This window comes from Aphelocoma coerulescens (assembly GCF_041296385.1).
Source record: "Aphelocoma coerulescens isolate FSJ_1873_10779 chromosome Z unlocalized genomic scaffold, UR_Acoe_1.0 ChrZ, whole genome shotgun sequence".
NCBI lineage: Eukaryota > Metazoa > Chordata > Aves > Passeriformes > Corvidae > Aphelocoma > Aphelocoma coerulescens.
The window spans coordinates 27179470-27194510 of NW_027184085.1; the positions used below are offsets into that span (position 1 = coordinate 27179470).

General features: G+C 34.3%; 1 protein-coding gene across 2 annotated transcripts in view; it reads right to left on the minus strand.

Moving 5' to 3' along the window:
- Window positions 1–15041, minus strand: part of RFX3 (regulatory factor X3) — a 110392-nt gene that overhangs the window by 18185 nt on the left and 77166 nt on the right. Inside the window, exons 5-10 of one of the 2 annotated variants that reach the window (XM_069000736.1) lie at window positions 10229–10303; window positions 6020–6201; window positions 5336–5455; window positions 2740–2861; window positions 1409–1521; window positions 509–624 (exon numbers count right to left, since the gene is read on the minus strand). In XM_069000736.1, coding sequence (XP_068856837.1) covers window positions 509–624; window positions 1409–1521; window positions 2740–2861; window positions 5336–5455; window positions 6020–6201; window positions 10229–10303 — 728 coding nt within the window. The remainder of the gene's footprint in view (window positions 1–508; window positions 625–1408; window positions 1522–2739; window positions 2862–5335; window positions 5456–6019; window positions 6202–10228; window positions 10304–15041) is intronic. The other variant, XM_069000735.1, reaches the window with a different exon arrangement.

The following is a 15041-nucleotide window of genomic DNA, read 5'->3' on the forward strand; positions in this document are numbered from 1 at the left end:
GTGGTAGGTTAACACTTGAATTTAACTTTTCTGACCTAAAGTTTCTATGATTCCATGATTTACAGCAAGTAAAAACATGCAATGGGTGTTAAAATGTATTTTTTTATACAGGCATCATAGATGTCTCAGCTCTACCCAATACAACTTATTTACACATTGTCTCACACAGAAATGGATTTAAGAAATATCTCCATAATTCTCCTACAGCTCATAAGTAGTGCAGATATATGAATGATCCTTTGGCTTAAAAGAAGTGGATAAAATATTGGTAAGGGTCACCTTTACCGTATTTGTCTATGCAAAATACCCCAATGGGTGACACAACGGTTTCAAGACTGCCCTTTGGCATAAACCTGAGCTATACAAAACTGCCAGACAACATAAATTTAACTTGGAAAAAAATCATAGGAGAAAAAATTATTACTGTTAAGTTAAACTAATAAATTTTTTTTTATTTCACACTCAAATTATCACGAGACACATTAAGCAAAGAGAAACATTTACTAACCTTGGTTCATTAACAGGAGTGCCATCAGGTGGAGCAGAAGGAGAATAGCGCCAGAAAGTTTGCCACAATTTTTCTATCAGGCTGAATTGAAGATTAACAACCACATCCAGTATTGCCTGAAAAAGTAAAACATGAGATCGTATTGTCTTTTACCCAGCTTCCCTCCACTCCCAGCTCCAATTAGATCTATAGCTTTTTTCCTTCATCTTGTAGTGGAACCAAGGCAAACTGTAAATTCTCAAGTTATAAATGGTAACTGTTTTAATACCTTTGATATCCATAAATTTTCCAGCACCATAAACTGTTGTGCACAGAGACTTGCATAAGGCTTGCATGGAAGCCTCCAGGAACTAGTATAGCCTATGTAAACATATCAGAGGAATTTAAGCATAGAAAATATTTATTGCTACTGCAAATAAAAGAGTAAACCTGACATTTTACTCATTTTCATAATTCCTTATAAATTGGAAGCACCTTCAAAAATAATTTTAAAAGACATATTGTTCAGCATCAAATGTGGTTTAAATGTCTCAATATTTCTTTGATATGAGAAAAAAGTTACTGCTTTTAATGTAAAAGAAAATAAAATTATAATCTAACCTGATTTACATTTCCTGTTGACTAAACCAAATATCTGCATGCAATATCTAAAGTCTAACATTCTGAAAAACATACATGTGACATTTCATTCTCAGTATCTATTACATATTATTCTTTTCCCCTGTAAAGGGGATCCTCCAGAAAACCCTTTTTGCTATCCTTTTCAATGAAATAAGTAAAATATCCTGGGGCAAAGTCACATACCCCTATCATGGCTGCAATATATTTGGCACTATTCTCTTGTACTGGCCTTCACTAAAAGTCATGAACTTTCAAAAATAAATGTTTTTTAGGAAATACCTCACAGTGCTCTCGATAAAGACTCTGTAGTGATTTGATGTCCTCAAAGGTAGTACCATCTGGCAGAGAAGATATTTCAACTTCTCCAAACTCTGGCAGTACTCGAGATGCATCTGTTGTCATGACAACATAATGAAAGAGGTGCCAGTTACAGTATGGTTAAGAAAAAAATTTAAGGATTATACAAAGAAATAAATTCCAAACGGTCATAATATTCAAAGAGGAATGTATTTCATACCTGTTGTATGCCAAAATAATAAATAAATTATTACTTTTAATAAAAATAAGTACAAAATTATACTTGAATAGAATAAAATGCTATCATGTACATACTACACCTATACAGTGAAGCTAACACACACTTTTTCAGACTATTACAGGGTGCAAGGAACTATCTAAGTCAGTGCAGGAGAGACTAATCCCTGAATAATTTTTTTGTTGTTCAGCTGAAGAGTTTCTATGCAGCCACGTGTGATGGGGCTTAATAAACTGAATATATGTTTTTACTTGACATTTACTAGACTTTCAAGTAGAGCCAATGTGTGCTTTTACTATTTGTCACAAATGTTTCTGTGAGACAAGCTGATTAAGATAAAAATGCTGGACGGAAACATACCTGGAAAAGAAGATTCAAAACATTTTAATGCTACCCTTATGCTACAAATGGTTTTAGTAACAGCAAAATTAGGCCAAAGGATTTGGTGGTTGAAAATCCCAACCAAACCAACCTACGCTAATAGCACACTCTATCAGCACAGCCAAGGACTCTTTTTACATAAACAATTAACTAAATTACAGTTTGTTTCCATGACTGGAATACATGCTTAACAGGACCAACAAATCCACAATTTGGATATTTTCAAACATGACCTTTGGGATTTCAGTTGAAACTCTTTGTCTCTTTCCACTTACAACACTAGAACACCCTTTCAAAACAGCCCAGGGAGTGGCTAACCTGCCTAGTAGTGCAATGCCATCCTCCTACCCTGGCTTTTATGAAATAAAATTCACTGTAATGCACATGAAGGAAACAACTTTCATGGTAGGAATTTCAATACGCACACTTAATATAATTATGAAAAGCAAATTCATTTATGTAATATGAAGTATATGTCACCCTATTTTTCCTTTTATACTTACATGATGCATATTAAATATTACATAAAGCTCACGTGTAATTTAAGTGCCTTTCTGTTCTTTTGTGAGTAAGGATTTTAAAGAGGGCACGATAACTTCAGAAGAAACTATTGTACTTGTGTGGCTTGATATTCAGAATGACAACAAAGTTCATCTTACTTATTTATATAGCAATATAAAACCTGCTTTCATACCTAGAAACTGTTGATGGTGTTGACTTTGGGCAATTACGGTTTGTTCAACAGATGTGCCTGTCTGTTGACCACTTCCTGTGAAGCCATCTGCAACTCCATCCACTTTCTGCATAGGCTTATACCTGCAAAAATATCAAGTACAAAGTTATCCTTTCTGTTTACTTCTTCATAAATGGAACACAGAGTTTGGTTTTTCCATCTCAAAATAAAATTTTCAGGACAAGTGACAAAAGAATCTAGTGATTCTTACTTATTTTGTAAATAACAGAAGAAACAACCACTAAGGAAAGCTAGGGTATTAACAATGCATTACAGAATTCACAAAGGTGGTATTCCAGCAGCACTCCCAATTTCTGGTAGAATTTAGCTTAGTAACAGCATAATGTAAAACCACCAAATTTATACCAAAAAGAATCAAATCTATCCCTTTCCAAACAGCTTGACATAATTTTGTAATACAAAGATAATGTTTCGTTACTTTAGGAAGAAACAACATTACTGTTTGAGGATAATGAAGACTTCAAAACAAGCACTTTGGGATACTGAAGTTATGCAAATAAAAAAGGTTCCCAAATTAAGAAAAGGAAAGAAGAAAAATGATGTGTGGCACACATTCTGTCTACAGCCTTTGCTGAGGAGGACTAGAAGTGTTTATCCAATTAGATGTGTCTAATAGAGATGGTAGAATTGGTATAACTACCAAGAAAAAAGTATATTGACTGCAGTTTACCACTAATTTAAAAGACAAAAGAACCACTAGAAATATTAATAAGCTGACAAAAGAGAAACATTATCATCATTCTGAAAATTACAATATTCAGTCTTTTAGTTCTCTCTTAATCATGCTAGAATTTTCGAATACACTTGGATAACAATGATAAGAACACATACAGACATATATGAAACACTGAAGTTAAATACTAAGCCTCCTACATCACAGTATTTTTCATGTAACAGCTACCTATTGAGTATAATGGTACCTTGCAGTTCTCACCCCTCATCAACACCTTCACAGATTCTCACAGCAGATCTTAGGATTGGTGTGAATTCAGCCTAAACAGGTGCATGCTGGTGCAGGTACATGTGTGCAAGTGCAAAACATGGGGCACAGGAGAAGTGGGCACTAACTGCACATGGTGCCGTACGTGTGATTTTGTTCTGATATAATCAAGGAACATACTGACATGAAGTTAAGAAAATTACACCAAACATACTTAGGTAAGGAAAATAAGGGAACTATGTAAGACATATGGTGTTACTAACTAAAATAAAAAGCAAATAATACAAAAAGAAATATCCACTCCTAACAGTTATATAATGAAATTCCAAAATCACTTTGTCATTGTGAATCAAGAAGATAAGAGATGTGACAGTGTTTAGCTGACTGGCACCATTTTTCCAGAAATAATTCTAGTTAGACCATTGTGGCATATGTTTTGGTGCACATATGTAATTTTGAGTTCAAGTGAATGAAACCTCTAAGTGAATGAGATTGAGCTTGCTGGGAGATTTTGTAAATACCTATCTCCTTACTATATAATCCTGCCATGGTTTTCATAACAAGAATTTTCTACATGAAGCATTATGAGACATCTCATGCTCCTGTATTATGCTCAGCAAAAGATAGTTAAGACCATATATCTTACCATGAACTTCCATTTAGTGCTGTAACTAATCTGTACTGTCTGGAAATGACAGTAGAGTAATTTCAGATCAAAGTGATCTTTGCATTCGAAGTTAAAGTTTGAAGCTGTGTTTTCCATATCTCAGTTGTGTCCAAGGAGACAAAATATGCTTGGTACACTATACCAAACTGTTCATTTGACTGAACATTTTTGGAGAGGAATAATTGCTCTAAAGGTGACTTGCTTGATATGCTGCTCTTCTAATCTATCAGTGCCATGAAATTATGCATCTAATGTATTTTACTTTAAGGTAATATGGGAGGCTAGCGACACCACTCAAATAAAACTTAATTTCAAAGAAATTTACTCATTTCCATCTTTTTCACCTAAAATTTTCTGTTTAACATAGTTTTTAATATGCATATTCAGACATTCTTTCACCACCAGTACAGTCCTGTGCCACTGCTTTCAACTACTTCTGAGCTTTCACAGGTTTATCAGGAATAACAGATACTAAGGGAACATCCTTACACGTACTTAGAGGCAAACCATTGTGTTCATATTAATTCTTCACAGGGAAATGAAATAAGTATCAAGCAACTTAATAGTACGTTCTCTGATAAGAAGTGTGTACATGAAACAGTACAGCAATGAAAAGAAATAGGAATATTTGAAATTAAAGCTCTTAATTTCAATTTAAGCTGTTTTTATTCAGCTTGTGAGACAAGAATTCAATATAGTTAAGAGTCTGTTCATATTTTATTATATTTTATTATTATTTATTTTTTGCAAATTTCTAGGTAAATATTCTTCCACATTGTACTTATGTCATTGACATCAACTGCACATATCCAGCACACTTTTATTTTCACAGCAGAAAAGCTGAACTGGAATTTCAACTTGTCCATATAAGGAAAAGTAAGACTTGATGAACTAGAACTATTAGCACATAGTTATGTTTCACACTTTACCTCTGTTTCTGCTGCATGGGCTGTTGTCTCATGGCCATATATTGCATGTCCTCTTGTAGTCGATTAAGAGGAGAGTCTGGCTTGACACGAATCCCATAGTAATGATATTTGGAGTTCCCCCTTTATGAAAAAGCAAGAATTAAAAGAGCAGTAACACTAGTTTTACATATTTACATTACATTTACTTTACAATTTACATTGACTGGAAAATAATACACCCAAATCAGGTCTGGCTCTCCCATCAAACTGGTTTTACATGAGTGTCATTTTACTACCTTTGAGAAATTAATTCACTCTCTTAAACAAATACTATCAGCATATTAACTTGCACTTCACTTGAGTAAGAAAAATAAAATGGAAATAAATACAACTTATCTAGTTATAGGCAAACAGCATTATTAGTGATTTCCAAATGGCAAGCTATAATTTATTTGTAATGATAAAAATGTGAAGTATAGTTACCAACACATAAACACATAAACTGTCAAAAGCAGAAGAAATAAAACCATAATATAATTTTGAAAAAATATAAAACTGTTCAACATGACGAAATAGAACTGACAGAAAAACACTGTAATATTTAAATGCAGGTCTTATGTATTATTTTGCCTAGCAGACAAGTTTCTTATGCATAATTATTACCTTTATTTTTTTATTATAATTCAGGATTTCAATTGCACAAACCTAGTTCCCAGTCTTCTAGTCCGTAGTCCCATGAAGATTGACCGTATGAGTTTTCCAAAGGAGGCAGCATTGACTGGATCCAACTTGTGCTCCTGACAATGTCGTAAGTAATGGTTGTAAAGGGTACTTCTTGGAAGGCTCACTCCTTCTGCAGTTTCATAGTTGTCTAAAAGCCACTGAAGCTACATCACATACAAAACAGAAAAAAATCCCTGTTACATACTTTATTAAAAATATTGTAGCCATACAGCATTAACATCGAACAGTTGGAACCACTCTTCAGGTCTATTGAAAAATTAATCTATTGAAAAATCCTTCCTCAGAGAGTCTTTAAACATTAGTTATACAAAAATGTTTTAGTATCTTCAGAATTACCAGGAAATAGAAAAACTCAGTGAACTTGTGACCTCAGGAAAGTGTCGTTTTCATAAAATATTTTTGATTCAGTATCACACATCAGTACATGATAAAGGTATCGAAGCTTTGGAGACAAATTGTTAGTATCACAAAGAAATAAAGTAATTATGAATGTAATACACATAAATTGCAGAAAACAAACTCCTTGGACACAATAGTTAATGCGTTTGTAAACCTGGAATATTACTCTGTTTCTCTTTGCCTGTTATTAAAAAACATTAAGATACACATAAGAAAAAAGCTACTGCGTAACACTGGAAAATAACTGGTACATCTATAAATCATTACAGATACAAACCCTTTCAGCTGTAGCCTGCTTGCCTTTGACTTCCAGAAGGAGCAGAATGAGTTTCTTGGAAAAACAGTAACCCTTTCATGTAATGTGGCAGATAATTAGAAATATGCAAGAAGAGGCTTTATGTAACATCACTGGATGTTCTAAGTAGAGCACACTCATGAAACACCTTTAGCTGTTGGTAATATCCAGAAAAAGTAAAAGGGACAATTTACTAGTCCTAGATTTAATATTACAGGAAAATGACAAAAAAGATCAAAACTAATATAGTCTGAGAATACATTAAAATTCAGTTGGTTTAGTTTTTTTTATAAGTCAACGTTTTCCTTATTTTTCTCAGTACTTGTCATGGAACCCTAGAATTTTCTAAGCTCTAGAAAAATACAGATGAAAGATAAAAATGCTTCCAAGACATAACATTTTTAGCTTCTTTTGCAGGTAATTTTGCATTTCAAATAAACAAAATGAAAAACTGGAGTTAATCATGACTTATCATATAATTATTTTATATGTACTAACATTCACAAGTGCTTCCAAACTGAGCATCTGTCGTTTTGAAATAAAGCTGAAGAAAAGGTATAATTGCAAACATTTGATTTTTATGTGAATGTATTAAACTAATTTCACTAGTGACCTGACCTAAGCCTGTCTTGGCTTACAAACAGAGGTAATTATCATTTTCAACGGCTGCAATCTATCCATATTGAAAATCTGTTATTACATCTGTATTTTTACTAACACATTTATATAACAGTTGCCATATATTATTCTATCTAGAATCGAATCACAACAATACAGAATGTGAAGTACTTCTGCTTTCACCAAAAGGAAAAACTCTGTCAATCCCAAAAGACTGACAAACAAAAAATAATTATTTTGTAATTAAGTTCTGTATGTAGCATTAAAGATATTTTCCTCCAGATGGTTTCTAATCTATTATTAATCACTTCAAGTGCACTTCATTAATTATATGAATTTCTAACAGATGTTATTTCAAACATAACTTGCATTATTCAACACACAAAAAAACCAAATCAAAAGTTAAGTGCAATATAAGAATTTTTGCTCTTGGAAGGAGTTACTTAGTAGCAAGGGCTTGAAATCCTTACTTGATAGATTATAGCCTGGAAGAAAAAGTGCAGTTAATTTATGATTTTAAGAGAAAATTGAATGCAAACATTATTGTAAGCAACTTTTTAAAGAATCCAAACATTTTTCTACCAAGCTGAAATACAATTCTAAAACTATTCAGGTTTGAGTCCTGGCTTATAAATTTGTAGTACTGACCATAATGTATTGGTAAGACAGGGAAAGGTATGAAATATTTACAGAGCCAGACCTGTTAAATTGAGTGTGACTTCAATTAAGCTGCAATGTTTATAAAGCAGTCAACTATCAATTAATTAAGTTGATCTCATGCAGAAATACATCAAGAAACAAAAGAAAACAGAGGAGAAATTACAAACTCTTTAAAATGAGAACTCATGTATTTAGGAAAAAAAAAATCGTACAAAACCTCATTGAGGTATTAAAGGGTGAAAATTTAAATCCCAAACTAAAATTTTCCCACAAATTAATTTATCATCTGTAAAGTGTATGCTAATTAAAAACACAATTTCGAATTCTATTTTAAAATCCATTATTATTTTAATAATGGCCAAACCAAATCATTAGAAGGCAAAGTCAAGAAAAGTAAAGAGACAAAGACTACATCCACACCTGAACTTCCTCCATACTGTCCTTGATTTTAAAGACAATAAGCATTGCTTTAAGAACAGGCAAAACATCCAGTAGGCTTGATCTAGGTTTTAAATTTCTTTCAAAATGACCAAAACTAGGAAAGATTTATTGCCACAAAAATTTGTACAAGGGTTGTCGAAGGTCGAAGATATATCTCTATCACAAGACTTTTCACAAAGTATTCACAGTCAAGAAAGAAATACCATAAGCCTTAACAGCTGGAAAGACTGTGATCTTCTGTGCAAATCTCGTTATTAGGAAGACACTGTGAATAGTGCCTAGAACTAGGAACGAGTGAAACACAGTTTACCGCAGCACAGCAGCTTATCTTGTAATCTTTCTTGGTTTTATACCAAGACTATGGACTTCCTAAGAGGTTTAAGCAGAAACTTCTAGTGTTCTAAGTCTTTCCATAGGTTTCTAAAGCATTGCCAAAAAAAGTTACAGTGTTAAAAATTACATTTAAACAATGATTTTGATATTATCGGTCTAATACTATCTATTATTATTTAAATGATAGTTTTGATACTGTCTTATCTTCAAAATAATTATTTTGTAAACACACGAGGTGGAATCTAAATGTCCTCCTGTATATAATTTTCTGTAACTTTTTATATTATAGCTCTTCCAATTTCAGATTTTTTTAAGAAAAAAAAAGTTTGCCTAAATTCTCCACAAAACACTTTTCATTTTAACTTTGACAAAACCAAACCCTACAGGAAAAAAAATCCAAAATCCAAACCCAAATCTTCTAAAGCATACATTTTTAATTTGATTTCCAAAGGATAATCTCTTTCATCATATTCTACATTCAGACTGCAAAGTAAATTTCAATTTCTTCTGTAAAGCAATAAAGGAATTTGAATTTATATTGTAAGTAAAGCTGAGAAGGAAAAAAAAAAGTAAGATGAATACAAACCAATCAACATGGCAAAAATACAAAACACAAAACCATAAATATCAACAGAAAAAAAACATTTCAGAAAAGACTAACAACTTACAAAGTAATAATATTACCTATATAATAAGTTTAAAATTATCTTGGGCTTTTTCCCTTATTTTAAAGTTACATATAGTGAACTTATCACTATATTTGGAGATCATGTTTTTTGCTGAAATATCTTTTAGCTTTGTTTATGAAAAGTTCTTAACTGTAAGACTTGCAGGGTAAGAACAAAGTAAACGACAGATGAATAAGACATTTCTGTGCACTTCAAATTAAGACAATACTTTCAATTTCTACCAGGCCATTGTAAGGATCCTTAGGATTCTTAAATAAGTAATTTCAAAATAAACACTCTAGTCAGAAAAAATGAAGAAACACCTAGGAATAACCTAAGTATATTATATAGGTGTGCTCTTTGTTTCTTCTCCTCCTCTTCACACGCCCCAGAATTAGTAAATGGTACACAGTTCTTATGACGTAGACAACTTTGTCTAAAATGTCAAAAGCCAGCTAATTTAGAATTAATTGAACCTTAGCTTGACATTTACACTGTAACCCGCAAAACAGTCAAATGTGTTAACTTGTCCTAACACAGGTGTAGAGCATAGGAAACAGGTAACACTCTGCAATATACCATAAAGACATTTAATCTGACAAAATAAAGCCATGGGAGGTGTAGTAGAAGATTACAAGCAACTAAGATGGGAAGATTAAGAGCAAAAAGTAATAATAAAATAAAACAAACATTTAGAGGCAGGCTAAGCATGCAGAACAAGCAAGAGAGAGTGTATGTGAAGAAGAGACAACTTACATGGCTGTTGAGAAGAGAGCTTCTGTGAGTGGACAGACCATCAGACTTTTGCAGTGTCTCAATCGCCATTTCAATCTGATAATAGATGTCATTAAAAAAAGGACTCAAGATGGGATAGTAAAAAAGCCTGATCAGAGAAGTTTTGACAGATTCCTTATAGATCAACAGAAATGCCTGCTTTATTCCTGGCTAGGGCATGTATTTTATTAAAAGGCCTCATTCTAGAGTCCCAGTGAACACAAACCTCCTCAATGAGGTCAGAAAGTCATTTTGCTTGTATGTATACTGCAGGATCACAGCCTCAAAGTTCATTTTACCTTCCAAGATGCTCAGAATGAGCTCAAAGGAGTAGAATTACTGGTGAGCTGCATTGAAATAGAAAATAACCCAGACTGAACAAAAATATAATCACTAAAGTAAAAAAAAGTTAAATAAAAAAATCCCTACATGATTTTGAGAAAGGCCTCCATATGTTTTCCCTTCAACTGGATCAGGAAGAGACATGCAGAGCTTGCAATAAGAATTGAATTAGAAACAAAACTTTAACTATCTGAAATCACAGATTCAAATCCCAAACCAAAGTAATTCAATAGGTTTTTACACCATTAGCTTCACTGGCAATAGGTTTTACACCATTATTAGTTTCACTGGGACAGGACATCAACCCTTACTGCTGCCAGCACCCTTTGAAGATCCCCAGCTGTCAAAGTAAATGGAAAGTCAGGAGTTACACAGACTGCAGGATCCAGCCTTTGGAAAAGCAGATTTGTTCACAATAATTTTGCTTTTAAAAAGGAAAAGAAAACACAGTATTACTAAAATACAAAGTAGAATTTTTTCAAATGCAAAGGTATGATTACTCTCACATCCATTTTCTTTCTTTTATTTTTTAATAACAATGGATATTTTGATTTTGATCAGTTTGGTAACAACAATATTAAAGAAAAAACCTAAGTGTAATTTATCTCGGGGGCCAGAAGAGCAAAAACCAACAATGAAAATGACAGAGACAATGGAATGCACAGTAAGAAAAGGCACACAATTATTAGCTACAATAAATGGCCAAAATGAAAGCAATGGAAACCACCACTTACACTTTTTAAAAACACTTGCAATTATATCTGTAAATATTTTTAATGAGCCCTCTCTATCCTACTTCAAATATCACAGTACTAATCATAATTTTAGTGACATAATTTATCAATTTTGGCTGAATTTACTCTCTGTATAATAGAAACTGAAAATTACTACAGCTGATATTTGAATTTACCTGCAAAATTAGTTTCTCCTTTTTTTCCAAGGCATTTGACAAGTATTTTAATGTATTTGCTGTGAGGAATAATTTCTTTTAACTGTGTAATATTAGCTTTTCAAGTCTTTAAAAAAAGGTACATTATTAACTATACACAATTCTTATGTAAGGAAACATTCTTGCTTGGCAATAATGTTTTTGTTTTAACAGTGTGACTTCTTCACCAACTTGCTTCCGTGGGAAATACTATGAGGTCAAAGTATTCAATCACACAGCAAAGGTCAAATTTTAAAAGCATGCTGCAAGATAAAAACTATGAGCTGAAAAGATCATCATATGGTCAGTTTACTATATATTGTTGCCAGAGAGTTTCTCTTCCTAACAAAATGCTACAATCAAACAATGAAGACTGTACCAACATTTAAATCCTATATCTCACTGTTACGTCACGTGTACCACAGTGTTTTATCCACAGCAGTACTGTACACCAGGGTTACACCGCCTTCTGCTCATTCCCACTACTGCCCTACTTTCATTTTGTTGCTGCAACTTGTGGCCTTCTTTGTTCAGAGAACCAATATGTTAAAAAGAAGTCATTTCACTTAAAAAGAAAAGTGGCATTACAGATGATGCTCATTCCTCACTGCCATATTGATGCCATGACTTTTGGTGCTAACTGTTGGGCTTTTTGTCATTTGGGGGTTTTTTGTTGCTGGAGTTTCTTTTAGTAGATTTCATCAGTATGACCACTGAAGGCAAAAATCTGTATTCACTTTTACTGCATAACACAAGCCAAGCGACATTGGTTACCACTAAAACATGTTATTTACTTTATCACACTCAAAAATGGGATCTATATTTAAAATGAGTCTCCACCATATTCTACTAGGACAAGCTTAAAGAGAAATGGTTTTCACTACTAATTATTTTCTTCACCACTTTTAGACTTCATTTTGATAAAATGAACTTTCACCTTTATCTGACATGTCTCTACAATGCCAGAAACCCTCTTTGCATGTAGGTTATAAAATTACATCCTAACTATTTCTAAGCATAAAATACGATTGATTTGAAGACAGATTTTCTAGACATGAAATGATTCACTTGCCCTTTCTGAAAACTTATGGCTACTTCTTGTTTCACTCTATTGGTACCCTGCAGGGCTCAATTCTAGGGCCAGTTGTGTTTGTATTTTTACCAATGATCTGCATATAGGAGTTGAATGCACCATTAGTAAGGCCAAAGATAATATCAAACTGGAAGGTGCTGTTGACTCTCTTGAGGGACAAGGGTCCTTGCAGAGAGAGGGATCTGGATACAGTGGAGCACTGGGCCATCACCAGTGACATGCAAATGACAAGTCAAAAAGCCTCTGCCAGACACGAGGCTAAACTGGGAGAGGGGCAGCTCTGGGGCTGCAGAGAGGGCTCTGGGGGTGCTGGTTGGCAGCAGGCTCCGCAGCAGCCAGCAGCGTGCCCTGGCAGCCAGGAGGGCAGCAAACCCATCCTGGGTGCACCAAACTCGGCGTCACCGCCGTCCAAAGAGGTGACCGGCCCTCCGTGTCCAGCGCTGGGGCAGGGCCTCCCCCTGAGTGCTGGCTGCAGGCCTGGGCTCCACCATTTCAGAATGATGGGAAGGTCCTTGAAGGTGTCTGCAGAAGGCAAGACAGATGGTGGAAGGACTGGACACTGTGAGGAGCTGCTAAGGGCTTTGGGCTTGTCTAGGTTGGAGAAAAGGAGGCTGAGGGGCAACCTCCATGCTCTCTACAGCTTCCTGAGGAGGAGAAGTGGAGACGGAGGTGCTGATCTCTTCTCCTTGGGATCCAGTGATAGATGTGTGGCAATGGTTCAAAGCTGTGCCAGGGGAGGTTTGGATTCACCATCAGGAAGCATTTCTTTATAGAGAGCCTGGTCAAGCCTGATGACACCCTGAGCCTGTCAGTGTGTAAGGGGCATCTGTACAGTGCCCCCAACCTGCTTTACCTTTGGGTCAGTCCTGAAGTGCTCAGGCAGCTGGGCTAAATGATTCTTGTAGGTCCCCCACAGCTGAAATATTTTATTTTCTTCTACTCTCTTATTCCAAGCTTTTGGGTTTTCACAAGGTTTTATGTGACACAGAGTACCACATGTACAGGAAATAGAAGCTACCCAAGTAAAAAGTTCCTTATGTGAAGGATCTGTTCTTTCAAGCTTTAAAGTTCTAAGTTCTGGCCAGGGACTTTTATTTAGGCTCTAGAAAAACTGAACATTACATCTCTATTCAGAACAGCACTTAAGCACAAACACAGAATAACTACACAGGTAATACAATGTGTATTGTTATGATATTTTTTGGAAAGATGAAAGTAATTTTAACATTTAAAATTATATTCTGTGTAAACACAAAAGGAAGACTGATACCCTGGCCTTTTTAACAATAAGCAGTGAGAGATTCCAGGCACAACTAACTACATATATATCTGATAAGTTAAATAACAAGAATGTCACTTATCTGAATATGTGATCAGTCATACTTCCCCCTATTTTTCTCTTAATAAGACTAAGACATTCATTTAAAAGTTCTGATAACTGAAATGTACATTATCAGTCCCACTGCAATTCCAACTAAACCATGCGAAATGTTACACTATATGTAGGAATGCTAGTCAGTTTGCACAGTTACAAACATGGGCAGTCACTAAATTAAGAACATTACAGATGAGAAAACTATGATTGTGAATTTTTTCAATTTACTTTGTTTGACAGATAAAATACTGCCTTATACTCTGACATAATCATTAAGGAATAAGGATATTCTCCTGGGGTCAAAAAATTCAGCAGTTTGAGCCCAGTATATCCATCTATAATGTAATCCTTACATGATCTACTGATTTGGAAGTTACTGACTGTTTTTTCTAGGTTATGTCTTAGTATTCATTAACATGTTACTAGATAAACAAATTACACATAATAGCCTAAGATGCATATAGCACAGACATAGCAAACACCTATCCCAAACCCACTTCGAAAAAAACTCCCTTCCTCTTAGGAAGAAGAAAGAAATAGTGCTTTTCCTTATGATTCAATTAACCATTTCCACGACCAACTAACAATTTAACAATTAGTACAAAATATTTATAGTAAGTTGCTCTGAGGAGGTCAGGACAAAAAAAAAGAAAACAATTTGCAGAAATTGAAGTCCTGGTTTAGTGATTACTCTGGGTATCCTACAATTAATTTTCTTTATCTGTTTGCATTTGCAAACCACCCTCCACCAGCAGCAGGGAAGGCAGGTGGTATCTTAGAATTCAATATATTGTTGCAACACGATGAAAAAAGATAGCTCCTGTCTCTTTTTCCACAGGCACCTCTCATTCACAATGCCCTTTATCCACTTCCAAAGGTTCACCCTTTTAGGGTTTAAAGGAAGTGAAATTCTAAAGCAGCTATCATCACAATGCTCCATTATGAAGGAATTACTAATTCATCATATGTATGCAAGAAAGACTGATTTGGTACAGATAGCTAAGTCCTGAGTACTTGTGGCAATTGTGCCTACCTAAATAAGGCAGAACTAATCTGG